This window comes from Tinamus guttatus, unplaced genomic scaffold, assembly GCF_059628265.1.
Source record: "Tinamus guttatus ecotype Peru unplaced genomic scaffold, ASM5962826v1 Tinamus_guttatus_pri_ptg000089l, whole genome shotgun sequence".
NCBI classification, from domain to species: domain Eukaryota; kingdom Metazoa; phylum Chordata; class Aves; order Tinamiformes; family Tinamidae; genus Tinamus; species Tinamus guttatus.
Genome location: NW_028288623.1, coordinates 648,490 through 668,789, shown reverse-complemented (window position 1 = coordinate 668,789; position 20,300 = coordinate 648,490). Strand labels below are relative to the sequence as shown.

The window sequence follows — 20,300 nt, the reverse complement described above, 5'->3', positions numbered from 1 at the left end:
GATAAACATCTACAGAAGCCTCTTTCCTGCTCTGTTATACAGGAGCCCTAAGGAGTCCACGTTTACAGTGGATCTATTGCAAAGGATTCACTCTAACACCTGGGCTCCCGGCTGCCTGCAAATAATCCTATTTAAGGCTAATGTTTTCAAAGTAAATTTTCTCAGAGGAAAACCCTGAAAATGTGAGTCAGAAATAACCAAGATGACCAAGGCCTGTTGCTACTGATTGTATCTGTGTAGACTTTTTCATCTATTGCACACTACACCTAAGCATCATGAACGTCTAAGGTTGACCAGCTCTTGACTTCTAATATGCTGCTGTACAGCTTTGAAAGACCATATAACATACCTGAAGGTCAGTTCTCTAGCTGAAAAAAAATGTAATAAAAATATTCAGGTACTTCTCAGCAGGGTTGTAAAGATTAATGATGATTATATAGCACTTTGAAAGCACAACACACCCTACAACTCATTAATACTCATTCCTGCCAAAGAAATTCCCCAGTTCTACTCTGTCTTGTGAAGGATTTCATCTTTGTGAATGTTCATTTTTAGTTTTATTTCCACTGACTGAAACCTGTCAGTACTCTGCAAATTATGCTTGCATTGTGCCCAGAGAAAACCGTGGGAGGTCCTGAGTGTTGCTTAGAGGCTACAAAAACTAATTTAAAATACTTTAATTAGGTTCTCTTGCCAACTGACTCACAAATGGCCCCATACAATTAAGACCACGTCTAAGACAAGGCTGTGCAAATTTGCAATCCAGATCCCAACCAAGTAACTTGAAAATGACAAGATGCTGCTCTGCATTCGTGGTGAACTGCTTTGTACTGAGCAAGGCCCTTTTGCAGGAGCCACACAGCTCACTCGGCCAAAGCCCAGGTCCCTGGGTCCCCAGTCCCCTCACATTCTTACAATGCTTCACGGGCGCAGGCCAAGGTAATCAGCTAACACAGTCTCACTCCATCACTGCCATTACCTGCATCCCAAACATAAGGCAAAGTTTGCTAGATCATGGCTAGAGATTAAAACAAGAGTTTGTATTTGCTTCTGAGAGCAGTGAGGGCCTTTTATCCCTTTAAATTTGAAAACACACATAGAGGGATATCACATATGTGAAGATGATAGCTTTATGATAAAGCATAGTACAGCATAGTAAGCTACTGGCCCACTTCAAAAACATTTCACATACCATAACATCTCCTCATCTTTCAGTGCACCTTTCTGGTATCTCACATAGCAAACCACAAGCAGCATTTCACAGCATCTCTGTGTTGCATTGAAAATAGAAACCTTTCTTCAAATTATATCTACTAAACCCCAGAATGACCCCGAGTGCCTCTATTTCTGAACACAGATGCTTTTGATATAATAACTTCTTTTTTCCTTGCTGTTTTACCTAACATTTTAGAGAGGTAGATACAGGCAACTAAAGCCATTAGAAAGTAAGATTCTTACCTTTGTAAGAGAGGATAGTCATTGCTTTTATTTATGGTAGTCCTTAGCACAGTTAAACTAGAAAATAGATTTTTTTTTTTCATACAGAGAAAATCTAGCTTTCAGTTATTACTAAACACATTACAAGCATGGGGCTTTGGTGGGGATATGTCGTATTTACTCCCTTGGCTCTTGTACTTATGACTGGTAAAAAAAGGACCATGCTTTGGCACAGGGAGAAATACCAAATTAAGTGTACAATATATATTTTGGATGAGCTGAGCAGGGATGTGACAAAGCTTTTATCAGCACCTCTTTGGGATGACATGCACAACTCAGGAACTTGTCCATCCCAGACTTGTGCTGATAAGCCTTTGGAGCACATCCCTGCATGTCCCACATGTGCAGTCCAAGCAGACAGGGCTTGCCTGTTTGGAAAGCTCCCAGGTGCTTTTATAGTGCACATTACCAATCTTTGCCTCTTGAAGTACCCTGGACTCAGTTTTATACATTTTTAGAACATTCTGAACATAAAAAAAGCTAAGAAATAAGCAATCAAAAGACTATAAACAGATTATTTACAACAATGGACATAATTTTAGCTTATCACTTTCACCACTTCATCGTCCATAGCAAGGGTTGAATCATGTTGAAAGAGATCAATGGCTCCTACAAATGGTCTGTTTGCATCAGCTCCTCTGTAACCACAGGCAGCAATGGCTGTATTTCTTGTTCTGTTGCACCTAGTTTCATCAGTACCTAGAGGTGCCTGAGGACAAAGGCAATGTAAAGTCTCTGCCTGCCAGAAAGAACATTTTGTTTTGAACTTTAAATATAAACCCCCAAAATCTTAATTCTGTTCTTTTGTTCAAAGCTGTACAGGTGCTAACAGACATGACTACTTGGATAGGTGCGGATCTCACAAATACCTGGCTTCACAGAAACAGCTGGTCTTGTGAGGATCCCCATGAGGACATCGGTTCCTGGTAAACAACAAATGCTTAGATACATCTATCAAGATGGATAGCATAGAAGCTGCAAAAAAAATACAAAAAAACGCCTTCAGATGTGAGGCCCCTCTCTAGAGACTGAGCAGCTCGTGAGCAGGAAAAACAGCAAAAGAGCAAAAACACAATTTAAAACATGCAACATATTTATTTTAACATGGTTAAACTGTTTTCCTGCTCTTCCTCCAGTGCAGAACTTTTCCCTCCAGTCTAGAGAGGTATGCCAAGGAAAAACAGATTTTTCCACCATTTGAAATGTAAACAGAAAATAGTAAAGCAAACATGCTTATTTCATGATCATTTGAAATCTAAATTTGCAGGAAAATGGGTATTTTTAGTACAGACAATGAAGTCTAGGAAGCAGAGCAGTGACATCAAAATACGAAGACATACGGCATGGCCCGAAGCATGACTGCAGGAATGACCAACTTACTGTTTCAGGCCACATAATATTCCCGAGTGGTTCAAGTGAGGTCCCCATGCTGGGACACTCGTGCGTCATGACTACCTGCGTTTGCATGGGGGCTTCTAGGTAATCCAAATCCCTGACTGCAGGAGAGGGTGCGTGTCCGATCACCCCTGGAGCTGGCTCCATGGGGAGACAAGCACCATGAGGAGTCATGGGCACCTCTGTTTGCTAATTACTCTTCTAATTTTCACACTTTTGAGGCTTAGAAAGTGTGGCTTCAGAGGTGAGAAAGTTGGACCCTAGGCAAGATACCATCACCCAGGGCATAGCACAAGTCACCCAGCTAGCCCAGTCAATGCTTTGACTCATCACTGTATCAAGCTATTCTGCCTGGGAAATAGCTGGTTAAAATCTGGTATTATGGAAGAATACAATCTCCTGTAAAGCAGACCAGTTTGACCACTAATGAATTCCTCCCTAAGGAGACAGACTACATACAAATCTATAACACTTCCTGCCAAAGTATATGCAAATGAAAGCAGCCACATTGTTTATGGGATTTAATTGCTTCATTTGTATTAACAGGATGTAAGAAAAGTTGATGTACAGCAGCAATAAATAGGGACTTTTACCATCCTGCTTTTCTCCTTTCTGCTGGAGGAATAATCAGTGGCTATCAGCAAAGGAGATCAACAGGCTCCCAACTGGCTTACACTGAGAAACATTTGTTTTGTTTTACATGAAGATAGCCAGATTCTTATCATCTAGTTATTTTTGTCTTAAATCTGTTTCAGAGTGATTATGAATGTTTATCCTGGTTTAGACTGCACAGTTTTGGGGTACTTGTATACTGTCTGTAGTTTGGCTACAGAATAAAGTAACATTTCTGAGAGCAAAGCAGCAAACCTCCTTGCATGTTTCTTTCTCTGCGGTTATTTGAGCCTCTCTGCCTCCCTCAACACACACCAAGACAAGGACAGTTCCCTTTTGGTGTTCCTGGGCCATAGCAGAGTGACAGCCAGTCACACTTCTGAAAACTTCTTCCAGACAGATTTGCTACATCTTTTGAGTGTAAAGCATGCCAACCCCTGACAAAATATCGTGTTCTGTAAGAGCCTTTCCAGATTCTTACAAGATGATGTTGCACACAAGTTCCAAAAATGTCCTGAGATCCATGGTTTCATTTTCAAAACTGAACGGCCCTTAGGAGTCCATGTCCTAACTTCAAAAAAGTACAGATTTTTTTTTTTAATGTCAAATTTACCTTTTTAAAGGTATATCAATTGTTTCTGCACTGAGCCACACAGACACTCTAGAGGAGACTACCTTTAATAACAAGCATTCAGTATTTTCTTGAGCTGGCACGTGGTCCCAAATTAAGTTTCATAATTCATTAGCTCATTTCTTTTCCCTTCGCAATTCAGCAGCCAATGTTTTGTAAAACATATAAGATTGCTGGGAAAACCTGAACAATTTTTTCTCCAATTGTACTTAAATAATTGCACATTACTTAAAGTGCATGCTTTAGCTCACATACAGCAAAATAAACAATTTAATTCACCTCAGCCTTCCAGTACTGCAAAAATTTATTCTAGAATAACCACTGATATGTATCTAAATGCTATCTGAATAATTGCTTGCTTAAATGTACTCACTGTACAATGTTAAGTGGGCAAAGCACTCCACACAAGAACCTGTAAGGCATTTGCATATATTTTGTACATTTCAGGTGTGTGTGTATATAAATCCATTTTTAAATCTAAAATCCAAATTAGCAGCTGTTGTATCACAACGCTACCGTTCAGCACAATCCGATTCAAGCCCAAGCACGTGCATGAGAAGCACCCCCCAGAGATGAGAAGAGCAAAGGAAAGGGGTGGACAGCAGAGGCCAACAAGGCGAGCACAGCAGAACAGGTCGAGTGGGTCCGCATGAGACATCTCAATTTTAATTATTTGCAGAGAGTAGGTTGTATATTATCTTGTGCCCCCATAACATACCATGAAATTGCCTTCTTCAACATTGCATGCATAAAGCTTAACAGTAAATAAGATCATCTAACCTACCAAAATGCACTGCCCTTCATGCTAACATGCAGGTCTGTATAGGTTTTCATCAGTGTTCTAGAGAATTAGAAGAGCAGAATTCAGTAATACCTCTAAAGAAACCAAATTTTCTACACTCTGGGACGAAACAAGATGGGCTTTGGTGGTGCCTCCCTCTGCCAGCAGAGAGGGGCATATCTGGGCTCAGAAAGCTGCTCAGGCTCTGCTGACCTGCCAGGCATTGCAGCTGAAGAGCAGATGCTCCTTCCCTCTAATTCAGCAACGCCAGGGAGGTGGCTCTGCAGACAACACAGAGAGGACACAGGGCCAACTGTGCATTTCAGCTCACGCTGTGGTGGCACATTAACATCCCCCTCTCAGTAACAGCTCCCAGGGAAGCCCCTTGTCCAGCCTCCTGCTCCACATTCACCCACTGTCACATAGCGGGGAACCCAAAATGAAAATATGTGACCACAGGTGGCTGGAACAGTCGGGGCATGATTGCTTTTCAAGCTCTCCTTACATGACCTCCAAGTTCCTTGGGCATTAAACAGTTGAAAGACAAGAAGAAAAGCAAATGGCACCACAAGGGACAGCTGTTTCCAGAGTTGTGGCTACGCTGGGAGGGAATCTGGATGTTATAAATGAGAGCTGAATAACTCTAGAGAAGCTTGTCATGACAGAGGTGGGAATTTAACTTTTAATATTCCAATTAAAGGATGCAAAGGCTGGTGGAAAACACTGCACTATTTCTATCTCCCTGTCCTTACTAATGCCCTCAACGCTGTTGTGGGTGTAATTACATAAGACACAGCATCCTTTAATGGAAGGGTGGAATTATTTAAGGCAAACAGCTGGCAAATTTAGAACTAAGTAGGAGCATAGAAACGTCAGTGCTGAACTGAGACTGTGTCAAACATGACCCAGATACCCAATTAGAAGTTATAGTCAAATCTAACTTGCGCGAGGCTCAGGAAACAGGCTGATTGGATACAATAAAGAGATTGCGAGAGATACATTCCAGCACCTCATTGCCCTGATTATATTAGACACATTTCTGATCTCTTCCCCAGCTTTAATTACATAACACTAACAAGCTTGGAAGCAGGGAGGGGAGAATGGCATTACAGTATAATTATGTAAATAGCCTCGTGTGTGAGCTTTAAGGGAACATCAAAGCAGCTGCCAAGCTTCCCTATAGATTAGGGAGGTGAGAGTTCAGGCTTTGCCTTGGATTCAGGTCTGTCCCCAGCTGACCTGCTTTCAGCAAGTACTCAGTCACTCGGACCAAGGAGCCAGCAGGAGGTTATTCTCATCCGTGTTGTTGGCTACGGGCAACCATTCTGCCTTGCCTAACAGGCCACCTCCTTTCCCAAGGAAAGGAACATGGAAAATGCGGAGAAATGTGCTAAATCTGAATGTCACTCTTGAGTTTGTTTATGCCCACACCAAGAAAAAGCTTCTGTAGCTGAGTCCCAAAGAGATCAATAACAGCTTTTTTTTTTTTTTTTTTTTTTTTAAATTATCAGACACATCAATGCACCATCCAATCTGACCACTCTTGGCTCCTACACAGGCGCAACACACAGTGTCCAGACACACCAAATTATTGTGGCAAAGCAAATTTCCCAAACCAGTAACATGAGCCGGACTAACAAATTTATTTTCAAGCAGGTTCAAGTTTTTGCGCTTTTTCAGCTTTCACACATGTGACTTCTCCACCTGCATCTTACAGCAATTGAAGCAAGCAAGCTACCAGCCTGTGGCAAGGGCCTGATCTTGTTTGGAAGTCTAAAGACAAATCAACTCTTCCTGCGTAAAGAAAGAGATTCCTAGGGTAAGGTTCATGTAGAAAGACGTAAATAACACGAGATGCTCCAATGCAAAACTATATAAATCACATTTTAAAAGATCTAGTCTCTTGACTATATGGTTGCTACTGTCCTACTCATTTCAGTAACTGCAAGTCTTTAATAGCCTTAAGATTGAAATTTTATCAGAACACAATAACTTTTATATTTCTTCTACAGCTACTACTGTTCCCTTAGAAATCTCACCTTTTACAGTCTTCATGGTGGGAGGAAAACATAGAGGGCATTCAACAAAATAACACTGGACTACTAGTTTTTTTTTTTTTTTTTTTGTATAGCCAAATAGCTTATTTGCTAAAAAGTGTGACTTTCAGTTAACCTGACAAATTCAGGAAGTCATGATGAGATTTCCTGAATACTCTGGGCAAAATTAAAGTATCAAAAAAGGAAAAAAAAGAAAAAAACATAAATTATTCACTCACTTGAATTTGCAAAAGATTTTAGCATCATCCAGAAACCAGTTAAGATTTTCAGAAAAGTTGTAAAGCATGTGTCTTTCACAATAAAAATTGGAGAAAAAGTATCAGAATGAGGCTTTCCGTAAAATACAGAACAACAACAACAAAGCTAGAACAATTGGATGTACGGCTTTGCACTGTCATGGCACCTTTCCTGGGAGGCCATATATATTATGTTTATTTTTTTTACATGAGTTTAATTAGAATTTTGCAAAAACAATCTCTTCAAAGTCTCTCATATATTTTTCTTCTTCTCCCTCCTGGTTAAGAGCTAACCCAAAGTGATCGTGTCCATATTGTGGAGGGATCTGCAAGGAAAATATTCCTATTGTGTAAGAGACTAAGCAATAGAAAAGAATCCTCAGATTCTGTTCTTGCAAAGCAAGCAGCCAGCAAGTAGGAATTAACTGAATGAAGACCTAATTGCTTACTTTTATTTCTCTGCAGGACAAAAACATAATTTTCCTCCCTGCATGTGGTAGTGAATCATACGTCAAAAATATCCAAGCTCATCAATTCACACCACACTCAAAAAAAAAAAGCAAACCAGGGGAAACCAGCATACAATTTTGAGAAATTTATCTGCACAGAAAAAAAGTTAAAGAAAAAAACATAAGTGTGTAAAAGAAAAAGAATGGTTCTTTATAATGATACATACAGAGAGAGTGTGAAAGGTTGGTTTGTTTGCCACTAATATTGGAAGATTTTACAGCCAAATCTACAGACTTATGAGATATTATGCAGATAAGTAACAGGCTAAAGAACTGAGTATTTCTGTGAACAGGAAGGATGAAACATTACTCACCAACCCTACAGCGGATCCATAGAACCTAGGTAATGCAGTGTGTCTACATTACACCATTCTAATGCCCTTCAGCTATGACATTTGCTGAAGACATTCTAACTGGTCCCAGGACAGCTTTTAGCACCAGTGACTTCAGGCTGATTGAAAAAAAGTTCATGAACTTTGTAATTCTTTGTACTATTTGAAATAAAAACAAACAAACAACAACCACAACCACCCTTTCCTCTGCGCTTTATATCCAAGATTTGCACTAATAGCAACTTCATTGCTGTAAATGAGGCACATCATACACAGAACCACCGCTCATCTATCAAAGTTAATGTATATGCAAAAGAATGGAAAAATATAATTCATGAGAGTGGATTTGCAACTACTGAGGATAACTTTAAGTCTACTGACTTTAATCAATGTATTGTTCTAACGATATGCAAAAACCCAGAACAAACAATTGTGCTTTGCAATTTAAGCCCTTTAATTAAAAAAGCAAGAGCCTGCTTAATAAATACCCTGAGGCACGCGGCCTGTCAGGCACGGCCAGGCTCCGCTCTGCACGTGATTCTCGGCAGCCCAGAGCAGTCAGAGGAAGGGCCCAAACAAAGCAAGGGGTGCCAAAAACCCCAAACTGTTGGTGGCTCCTTGGCCACGCAGTGCCCGGGTAGCTGGGAAGCGAAGCCCGGAGGGATGAAGCGTTACAGCTTGGGTGCAATCTGCTCAACAGTCGCACACAAAAATCAAAGCAGTGCTCATAATTAATCTCTGCTCTTTTGCTGTGTCACTCATATCTGGAAAAAAACTTTTTGAATAATGCTGTGCTTTTGAAGATAGCAGGGTGAACGTAGAGAAGCATTAATCATTCATTCCTCTGAATTTCTACAGGCACTGAAATACTGTTGACCTTTCTTTTTAATGCTTTATTCATCAGTTAAATGCTGTTTCAGAATAAAACTGCAGTCGGCAACAAGAATACTCTTAATACATACCATTCTTTGTTATTCTGGTTGAATTATCAGCTCATCTAAACACTGGAGTCCTGCAGGTAATTTCTTATCAAGTCTCACTATATACCAGCTCTTGATCTGTACCTAGATCAAAAGCCTAAAAGCAATTCTTGAAATAAGTTAAACCATTTTTAATTGACTTGCTTTTCCCATGCTCATAGTTCTCATTGGTTGCCTTCCTGTTCACTAATTTTTATCCTCATATTCTTCAGCAAAAGACATTTTTCATGGAAGCAAAGGTTCAGATGAATCAAGGACAGGTTCCGGCCTTTGCAATTCTGATGAAAACTAGTTATCCATAATATTCAGCATCAGCATCTTTTAGATGCCTGTTTACTGAGCAAATACTAAAGTCTAAGGATATGGTACATAAACTTTCTGCAGTGGCCTGAAGCCAAATTTTAATCCCTCTACTACTGTGTGATGTGTGCTTTACCTTTAGTGTTGTGTTCTTCACCTCCGGTGTGGTTCCTTCCAAGTGCTACGTATGAAAGCATATGGCTAATTAAATACCTAATTTTGCTGTTTTAAAGAGTGATCATTAATTTATTTAGGATTAAATCCATAATCCGTGTGCAGCTTTTTACGGGCTGCACAAGCTGCAGTGACTCACGAACCAGCTTCGTGTGGGGCTGCAGGGAGAGCCGCGAAGCGGATGCTGAGAAGCGGCATCAACAGCCAGCGACGGAGACAAGCTGCCCCTCAGAGTTCAGGGGGCTAAACGGGGGCTCGCGGTGAAGGGAGGCGCAGCTGGAGCCCGGCACATGCAGCTGGGATGCAGCAGAGGGCAGTGGCACACAAATCCTCAGCTTGGCGAAGGCAAAAGCTTGTCTGCGTGCTGGGCTAGCACACGGCTCGATTACTGCTCTTACGGTGATTCGCGCGCAAAAATCTCACATTCTTTGTGTGTGTGTCAGTATGTGCACACATCAGTGTGTGTGTGTACACCTACTCAGAAACAGGTGTGTTGAATATTCACGTTTTAAATAACAATTCTGAAGGTTTGATTGCTTTCTCTTATTTCTTTGACAATCATATTCCATTCAACGAATTTACAAGCCCCCTTATCCTCTGAAAATCAAGTCCTTTCCACTTTTGCAAGACGCTGACTTAAATGTTAACAATAAGTGAGGTATTGCTGTTTTCCACAGAACTGATTTCAGTCTTTCCCTCCTTCCTTTCTCTCCCCCAGTGGAAGCTAGGAAGCTTGGATGCACTTGAAGAGAAAAAAAGAGGGTGGAAGGAGCTGCAGCTGAAGCCAGCATAACCCTTCTGCTCCTTAACTGGGTTAATTTGTCTCCTGGCACAGGAACAGAGAGTTTAAGGGAAAGCCACAGAAAAAAAAAAAAAAAAAAAAAGGCATGTGCTATTTGTGTACTAACTGACTTGTGTAATGATATGTGATTCACAACAGCTTTGAAATGCAAGATTAAAAGGCATAATATCCTTCTTGAGGGAAGGATGGATTACATTTCCACTGGGTCCAATCTGCAGAAGAGATGTGTAAGGGAAGAAAACAGTTGTGATGAGGAAACCCAGCCTTGGCTTGAACTAGCTTAAACATAATGCACTCAGAGCAACTGATTACCAGTGAGAAGGTAATGGATTTGTATGACCAGTCCTTGCACGTCAGTTTTCATCAGGCTATTGCACAGCACTGCTAAATTTAGTGTAATACCTGTTGCATGTAAACGTGGAAAACTTTCAAAAATAGTGTGGCATTATAAATGCTCTCTTTTGCAACACCCAGGAATTTCCATACTCCAATCAAACGTGTTTTCTTCTGAGCGAGTGACATTACACTGTGCTCTGCTGCAACCCTGCATGCATTTGTCAGGACCCATCCTGGCACACCCAGGCAGAGACACTCAGCTGTTTAAGCTTGGCTTACAGCACGAGTTGCAAGCGAATTCCTGTGCACATCAAAGAAACGAGGGCCCATCTGGCACATTTCAGTAATCCTGGCACTTTGTGCTCTGAGGGGCCCAGGACTGAAAGAGAAGAGATAGCACAGGTTAGGATGAAACGCACTGGCAGGGCTGCGTGCACACAGCTTGCACGGCCTCTGCCTGCAGTTTGAACCCCCAGGAAGAGCAGGAAGGCAGAGGAGGCCTGGAGGTCAGGACAGCAACTTCTGACCTGCAGGGGGGTGTTAGAGCTGAAGATGGAGGAGGATTTGCAGGACCAGGACCAGCACAATGGGGCCTCACCATCCAGAGCCACGCGGGCAGATGTGGGAGCAGAGAAAGGGGATCGCGCAGCACACAGCTGCGTGCAAAGGGCTGCTGGAATCGGTGGGTTACGGATCAGGATGTCGTCGTATGAAAACTTTTGGTGAGGAGAGCAGAATAGGCAAATGCTTGCAGACTGCATATCTCCCCTGGGATATAACATTAACTAAGATGCTGGCACACAGGATCAATCGGAGTAAACTGGAATGACCTCAAGGGACAGACTGGGAAGCATGATGGAGGTAGGAGGTTTTTGCACTGGGAATTTCAGCTGTTCCAGGTCAGCACTGACTTATTTCTGACTTGGTTCGACCAAGTTGTATTTAGCCAAGTCTGAATCAGTGCAAGAAGAAAGTATATGCATTTGGCCCTTCTATCAAAGGGAAGGTTAGTTTTAAGATGTAACTGTACAGAAATCAGAAATAAGATGGGAAAAAAGTTTTGGTTGTGTTTAGTATAGTGAGATGTACTATCCCCTCTGATGACTAGGATAATAGCGAATCATTGCTTTATTTAGTGAAACTAAGCATTAAGGCACTTTTCCCCCCCCCACCGAAAGAGAAACTTGTAAACTCTTTATATCAGTAACCACCAGGGCAGACATTGGCTGAGGAGCCAGCCTTGTCCTGGGTCACAGCATGACACTCAGAACCCACCTCTGGTCAACAGATGAATGAAAGAAAAACTATGTCAGAGCTTCACACTAAGCTTTCCATCAATCTCCATCCATCAGATACATGCACATAGCTGCCTCCTCTCTGCACACAGACCGACTTCATGCTCCCCTCATTCCCTGCCCATAAAACAGAAGACTAAACCAAGAAGGTAACAGCATCACGTGCCCTGCTGTGACTGACCTACTTCAAGACAGAGCAGAGAAGAGGATGCACAAATCTCCTCTTCATGCAGATTAAAAACGTGCCTTTGGCACTGCATCCTCACACAAACTCATCATTCATTCAAGAGAGTTTTTTCATCCTTTTACAGATTTCCCTGGTCTAGCAAAGACCACTCATGACAACTCCCTGAGGCTCCTATCCCTTGCACTACACCATGTTTCATTCAGAGCTTAAGCATCAGGATGCAGATGAAAGCAAAACAGAGATGAGTGCTTCTTTCTCTGAATTCAAATTTCAAATCAAACACCCACTTTGCTGTACTGTAAACAGAACTGCATGCTTAGAGCATCAAGGCACTGGTGTAATGTGTTTCTTTTTCTTTAAGATTTTACATTTCTCCTGTGAGAAGCAATTACAATAAAAGTGTCAGGCAAAAGTAAACCCATGTTAATCACTGCAAGCCTGCCAGTAAGCCACATCTCAGTGTTGCTGTTACATTTTTTTAAGCTATAAATGAAAAGTTTGTGAGAATGCCAGGCTAGAAATTAAGATATTCCCAACAGCAGGGCTAAAAAGTTTCTGAAAATGTAAGTTCTCCTCTAATGTTGATGACATTGAATGGAATTAGAAAACCACCAGAATGGAGCATATAGTCATAGATCAGCTCAAGCTGGTAGGATTCTCTGGAGGAAATCAAGTCCAACCCTCACTCAAAGCAAGGCCAAATGCGAGCTTAGGTCAGCTCAGCTGTGCTCAGTGATTTTTGAATATTTCCAAAAGGAAGGTACCACAACCATTCCCCACAACTTACGGAATGCTCAGTCACTCTGACAGCAAAGTATTTTGTTCTAATATCTGTCTGGCACTTCCTCTGTTGCACCTTGTGCATTTGTCATTTGTGCTTCTGCCATGCACTTCTCAGAAGGGTCTGGCTCCGTCTCCTCTATAACCCCTCACTGCCCTTTAGCTTTCCCTTCCCCAGCTTGAACTAAGCCAGAAGGCTCAGTACTTATACGCTCTTAACCATCTATCACAAATACTGCAAGGTTTCTTTTGCTTTTGGTCATTAGCAGGTATATGCACCTACAAGGGGGAAAGGAAACATGGAGAAAACTTTGGGTTCTCATTACCCTGTACTTTTCAATTCAACTTTTCAGCTTTTCACAACACTGCCTTCAAATCAGCTGAAACTACTGAGCATTTTGGCCCCTTCCATATTTGACAAGCTTCCGTGGGCATTGAAGGGAGGTTTTCTTCTTATTCTGTGTTTAGCTTTTCCCTCCAGCCCAGAGACTATCGCCCCACTGTGAAAAAGGGCCAGTTCAGGGTGGTGCAGCTGCCATACCAGAGTCACATCTCGCAAAGGGGCAGTTTCCACTGTGCCAGGGGCTGCCAGCCGGGCTGGTATTCAAAGATAAGTATACTCAGCTCAGAGATATAGTGATGTCTCCTGTTCTCTTTTTCCTTCTAAGCTACAGTAAGAGGCTCCAAAATTCGATCAACTGATCGATGGCTTAATCAGTGCTATGAATATTAACAAGAATATCGGCTATCTCTTTTGGTTTAGCATGTCTTTGTGTATGCTGGACCAGAGCTTATAAAGTTTCCAGACTAGATAAAAGCTTATTTTTCCGCATCAGAAACCTTCAAAATATCTCTCATACCTGTTTTAGACATAAGCTGAAATTTAGTAACACAACCATCACATTTCATTCTAGATTCATGCTTCTTTTCCACAGTAAAGCCCTGACCCTGCAAATTGCAAGTTATGCTGAGTCACCACCCTGAAATCAGCTGCAGACAGAACAGACTTGCTCAGTAAAAAAGGATTTACCAGACTGAGCATTTTTAAGTAACATCATCATTCCCATTTCCCTATTCCCTCCCAATTACCCCAAATCCCACGGATTTATATTCCATTCTAGTAGCTTAAGTAGTATTTTTTTCTTTGACACAAGAATATCAAATCACACTCACTGAATACGCATCAAATCAACATAAACTTCAACTCTGCTCAATCCAACCATATTGAAAGGAAAGATATTTTCAAAGAGCTTTGGCTCAGATAAGCTGCAGCACAGGGAATCACTTCACTTTCACAAGCATTTGACACGACCAGCTGTATTTGCCACCATCCTTGCTAACTAGAGATTTTCCCATTATTTTACAATAACATAACGTTTCTACAAACAAGAACTGCCACTCTTCTCTCAGTTATCAGTGTGCTGCCCAAGTTTTTGGTTCTACCCAAGGTCTTACCTGTGACCACGCTGGGGATTTTAGACAGAAAGCTCTTCACAGTTCGGATGGGAACTCCACCTGTTTTGTCATCTTGCATTCTTGTAATGATGTCTTCAATCTGTCAAAAGGAAGGGGAGACTTAGTGGCTTATGGAAAATGGTGAATATTTGTATAACTTGAGCGCTTTATAAAGCCCAGCAGACAAATAGGGCTCAGGTGTACTCTGCACTGCACAAACACAAACCTAGAAAAGAGGCTGTCCCCTCCCAAACATAAACCATGAGACTGCATAGACGAGGTGGAAAAATGGTAGTCTGACTATACTGGCAATCCTATCATTATCAGCTGTTTTGATGACCAGTGGAGACACTCACAAACACAAGTTGCTAGGTTAGTGTGGGAGTTAGGTTAGATTCTGCACTGCAACCAGCTTCAGGAGCTTTAAACATCAGGGAAGCTTAGACCAGGAGAAAAGGGAGAAGATTCCTCTGTCAATGTTAAAAATGATGCGCAGCAGGTAACTCAGTAGGAAGGTCCTTTTTTTCTAGGCCAGGGCTCTAAGGTGGTTCAAAATAGAGTATTCAGATCTGTTGCAACAAGAGCTCCCATCCATTTGGAGTAAGTGCCTGGGAGCAGCAAGCCAGAGAAAAATCCCTTCTCAAGGATCACTGTTCTCCATTTGTTCTTGAAGCTTTTCTCTTCAAAGATTGTGTGAAATAACCTCAGCAGGGAGACCATCTCAATGAGAATGAGATACGGTGGGAGACGAACTTGGAACTGGAATCAGAAATAGATTTTCTATGTATGTTAGAAGAGGAAAATATTCTAGAACGTGTTAGTCTCTAATGTGCACTTAAGAACTTTGACAATGCAAGCAAAATTTTGCTAAAATGTTACTTTGTTAGAACTAAAAAAGTTCTAAGAAACAAAAAAGAGGTAAAATAATAGTTTCAATGCAGAAAAGAAACTTCTTACTCTTTTGCTCACTGCAAACCAAAAAACCTCACAAAATATCCTAACATGATTTACATAACTCTCACCCCAAGTAAAAAATCAATTCCAAGCGAAATAAAACTTACCTTAAGAACAAAATATACTCCACACCACCCCTCCAAAAAAAAAAAAAAAACCCAACCTTATTCAAAAAAAGGGCGGTCTGCACTGGAAGTTACTTTGGATTGCAATTGCACTTAGAAAGCTCTACTGCAATTATAAATCAAAAAGACAAGTTTGCTCTGGAAATCGCTTCTTCCTCCAAGGCTCCAAACGGCTCCTGCTGGACTATTGGCAGTTTTTGCTCTTCCTATTACTTAGCACTGGACATTATGTCTCTCCTTCCCTTTCTGCTCAGATGTCCCACACCTCTTTTCCTCCCCTTCCTCTCATTTGATCCACAGATTGCTACAGCATCTTCTTACAATAAACTAGCACTTGCAGTCTGGTGCCTGAAAGCACACAGCATTACAGCCTCTGATTGTATGTGATCTCTGTACTCACAACATGCTTTCTTATGCTCTCCAGAAATTTTCCAAGCTATTTATGGGTCAACAATCCTACTCAAGTTTTTGTTTGATCTGTTACAAAGAAGATCTCTACACAACATTTTGACCCACACCACGCTTTGTATTTTGAGTGCACCTGAAGTTCAAATTCCTTTGGGTCCAAATTCCTAATTATGTATAGAAATACTTCATGAAGCATATGACAGTGTGGTAAGAAGAAACAGCGATTCCTGCATCATCAAGCGTGGAGAAAAGTAGAAGGGGATCATCAGGTGTGAAGGCCACTTTTATTGAAGCATTTTGTCTTAACTTTCAGAGTAGTTACTTAGTCACATCACAGCTAATGATGTTTCCTTCAGTTGACCATTTCACTGAAGTTCCCGTTATGCTTCTTTATCTAGCAGACAGCAAATATGAGACCTTGAAGAGTTCATTTCAGCAGGCAAGAATGCAGATATTAAGAAGCGTTCCTCATATTTGTCACCCCTAAATGAGTGATCTTCAGTGACCTAGCTTCTGTCCACTGAAAGTCATGGTAACAGCAGGCACTATTTATCTTTGGTTATGGGGGTTATTCAAGCTATTTCAAGCTGGTCTGATTTTGCACCAGTAAAGGGAATTGTTAGTCTTTTATCTGAGTGGATCCTGGATCAATATCTCCCTGAGAAAGCCAGAGCAATTTATTTAACTGCTGTCACTGCTAGGTGCACACTGTAATGTATTCATCATATTAGACCTGCCTTTCCTAGTGAAGAGATGCCAACCACTCCACTGCCCCGTCCTTTGTCCACAGTGATTGCACTTCACCTCAGTGACCCTCTACTTATAAAGGACTTTCAGTTTTAGGAGCATGCTCAGCAGGGACAGGTATCTACACTGGTAGTTTGAGTTTACCAAACTATTTTTTGCACTAAATCCCAAACTATTTTCTCCACTGAATCCCAAGCACGCACTACACGCATGGGAACTTCCTAGTCCTTATCAGGTTGTCTTTTCCACAGTTCTGAGACAGGAAGGGGGAGACCACCTTCATCCTCTGTCCTGGCTGAGATATCTGTCACTTGAGTGAGGATGGAAAGTTGCTCACTGCAAGTAAAGCACAAAAGAAAAAAGACCCTACAGCTGGATACAGGTATCGTCCTACAGGCGCTCTGTACACCCACAAATAGTAATGGGGTTAGGTGACATATGGAGGGCAGAATCAATCTCTTGTGGGCTGACATGACAACAGAATTACAAACACATTTGAGCTTTGTTTCTTGACTGAAGTATAAATTTAAAAGAAAGAGACAACATTTCCCACACTACCAATCCCCTGCTTGTCCTCTCTGACCTTATCGATGTTCTTGTGCCTTCTATACCTGCTGATTTCTGCTGCACTGCCCCGTGCCTGCACACAAAGGAAAAGTTAATTTGACAAGATTTCCAAGGCCTACTTGTTTCACCAGTCTAGACAATGTCATCCTCCTCATACTGAGGAAGAGGAGGCTGAAAAGAAGTGAAGCAGCACCCTCCCCTCAGCACCCTCCAGGCAGAAAGGCCACGGTGCTGGGGAGCAGCAGAGCAGCAGACCCAGGGAGCCGCTTTTCGACTTGGAGTGCAGCTTCATCCGTCTCTGTCCAGTCCCCCCTTCCCTACAGGGCAGGTAACACTGAGCACTACAGGGCTGGGCAGCTGGATTCAGAAGACGCCAGCAAAGGACTTGGAGCCCCTTGGGGACAGTGAAAGCTGCATGACTATGGAAGATGCACTCCTCACCTCCGCCAACCCTTCAAAATGCCCACAGCTGTAGCAAGAAAGAAAATGCAGTGGGGTGCTGACACCCACACAGCCCATTTACCATGACTGCTGAGGGCAGTGGCACCAAGCAAACTCGTCCTGTTCCTGATGGAACTAATTCTTTTGTTTCTTTCCAAATTTCAGGGCTAATTTCCAGGCAAAGGCAGAATGCTCCTTTTAGCACTTTCCTCAGGCATTAGTATGTTTCATAAAAGACAGGAAAGAATGACTGTGTTCTTCAGACATGGACTGGGAGGCAGAAAAAAGCTAATAATGTCACCTTGACAGCAGTACCATGATTAAAATTTACATATATCTACTCTAGTAGAAAGCAAGGCTGCTGGTGAAGCCATATTTACAAAGGTACTTGTCGTTATTCGTATAGTGACGCTGATATACCTGTAGCTACACAAAGCATAATATTTACTCACCAAGTCATCCTTCAAAGGGACAGTTGTTACAGTATCAATAAAATGGTTTACAACTGCACTTCAGCAAACTGAAATTCTCTAATTGAGTTCATGTCACTTTCTGCCCTTCACCCTGCAAATTAAGACTTTTACCCCATCAGTATTAACAGTTCCACACAGAAGACATACATGCCATGGAAATGTCATTTTCCATTAAAAAACTTTTTGACAAAAAACTCTCTATGAGCTCAAATTCTGCATGAGCTATGATCATCTGAAAGGGAAAAGGTTATTTTTGTCACGTTAGAAAGCTGTGTAAAAATACTGAAAGTGGACTATGCAACTTCTAATTATGGCAGCAAAGACTTGGTTCTCCTTCTGCTGCATTTTATAGTGCAAGTTTCTTGTGAAGACAGAGGTGCATTCTCTTTTTCTAGACTTTCCACAGCTCCAGCATGTCTCAGATGCACACGTAACCACCTTGGAAGGTCTTTTGACATTTAGAGTATGGTTGCTCTGATCAGAAATCCTCTCAGGTTTCCTGCAGAGTGCACAAAACACTTATTTTGCCATGGAAGAAGTGTTTTTTTATGATTCTAGGGAAGCATCCTAAGTATTCATGGAAAATGTCATGCATTTAAATAAAGCTCTGAGATGAAAGGCACACGGCTGTAAAATCATCACTGAGGTGGGACGCACGTCACATTTCAGGGAGATAAATTTATACCATAGTTCCTGCCATACAGCATGTATTGACGAAGGGTGGCTTGTGTGTCACTAGGTACACGTGTATTTGGACCTATGTGTGTACCCAATACTAACTACTTTTGACCACACCATCCTAGACTTGAATGGATAATCCTGCAAGGCTCCTCAACAACTTTCTGCCTATGGAGAACTGAAACAAAGCAACAGCATGGGGGGAAATACAAAGGGAAAAAGTTTGAACGGGAAGCCTCTAGCTGTGCCTGTGTTGATATAGTCGCCACAGGTCCCTTACGTGAGGAACCCAAGGGGCTGCGGGAGGCCGAGGCTGAGACGCGAGCGAGCAGCGCTCCCTTCTCACGTGTTTTCACGAAGGGGATGGAGGGCAGCGATGGGCAGCAGGCCGCTGCCCCCGCAGGAACGCGGAATGTGGAGGTTGCCTTGGACACAGCAGAGATTTTCCTTTCTGTTGCATCCCTGCACCTAACGTAAGGGTAGGCAGGTCTCCAGCCTGCTCGCATAGGGACAAGGGAGAAGCCCAGCGCGGCCACGTGCCTGCACACCTACATCTATACTGTGATTCCAGTCACTGTATCTCACTTGTGTGCATTTGTGGGGGTTTTGTGCATTTTGTTTTAAATCTGAGCCTGTAGTGGTTTGTGCACACCCTGGATGAGGGCGAAATGTCCCTCTTTCTCCTATGATATTGAACTGTAGTTTGATAAACACAGCACCCTTGGAACAAGTTCACTTCTCTGGAGCACCAAACATAAGGCATTTGAGGACAGAAACATCCTGGCTGGTTTTGGTGGCTCCCTGATGTGTTCTGGCAGAAGAATTTGTAACTCCTGAATCTTGAGGAAAATGGAGAGTCAAAGCATTTTAAACCAAAACCATGAATCCAGACAGACTTCTACTCACGTCCTCCCAAAGCTAAGAGGCCATGCAGTGCAGGTCACACATGAGCAGGTGTCAAAAAGCAAGTTGTTCCTCATATCTCCCTCGCTGAAAAATGCAGCAATAGCTAAGCAGTTTATCCAAAGTAAATTTGAATTTTTTTTAAAACAAAAATACAAGCAAAAAAGTACAAAACTATTAGGCAGAGAAGCAGTTATTTTCATCTGAATTTCAGAACAGAGGGAAGAAAGATGCTTTGTGAAGATTTCAGTTTGTCAGAGAGTGTGAAATCATGCGGATATCTTTTCTCCATATATCTATCTTTTTCCATATTGCTTTTTTAGTACACTGAAAAATAGATATCAAAAAGACTTGACAATTTTATGATCACAACAATATGCAAGATTAACAGCTTTGGAAAAGGAAAGCTTTAGTTTAATCCCTGAAGAGGCCAAAATATTCAGCTCTCAAAGCCCTTCTGCACTAGTAGCAGGAGACACGTCTGGGCAGAAGGGGCAGGGCTGGCCAATGGGGCAGCCTTTAGAAACTCAATCCACATCTCCAGGAGAGAAAAGCTAATAGCATGATTACTAAATGCTTAGTACTGATCCTAAAATTAATATTATTTATAATTTTTGACTTGGATAAGAAAGTATTGGAATGAAA

General features: G+C 41.8%; 1 protein-coding gene across 2 annotated transcripts in view; it reads right to left on the bottom strand.

Moving 5' to 3' along the window:
- Window positions 1-20,300, bottom strand: part of RGS6 (regulator of G protein signaling 6) — a 203,554-nt gene that overhangs the window by 74,315 nt on the left and 108,939 nt on the right. For both annotated transcript variants that reach the window (XM_010219084.2, XM_088520437.1), the window contains exon 2: window positions 14,360-14,459. In XM_010219084.2, coding sequence (XP_010217386.2) covers window positions 14,360-14,459 — 100 coding nt within the window. The remainder of the gene's footprint in view (window positions 1-14,359; window positions 14,460-20,300) is intronic.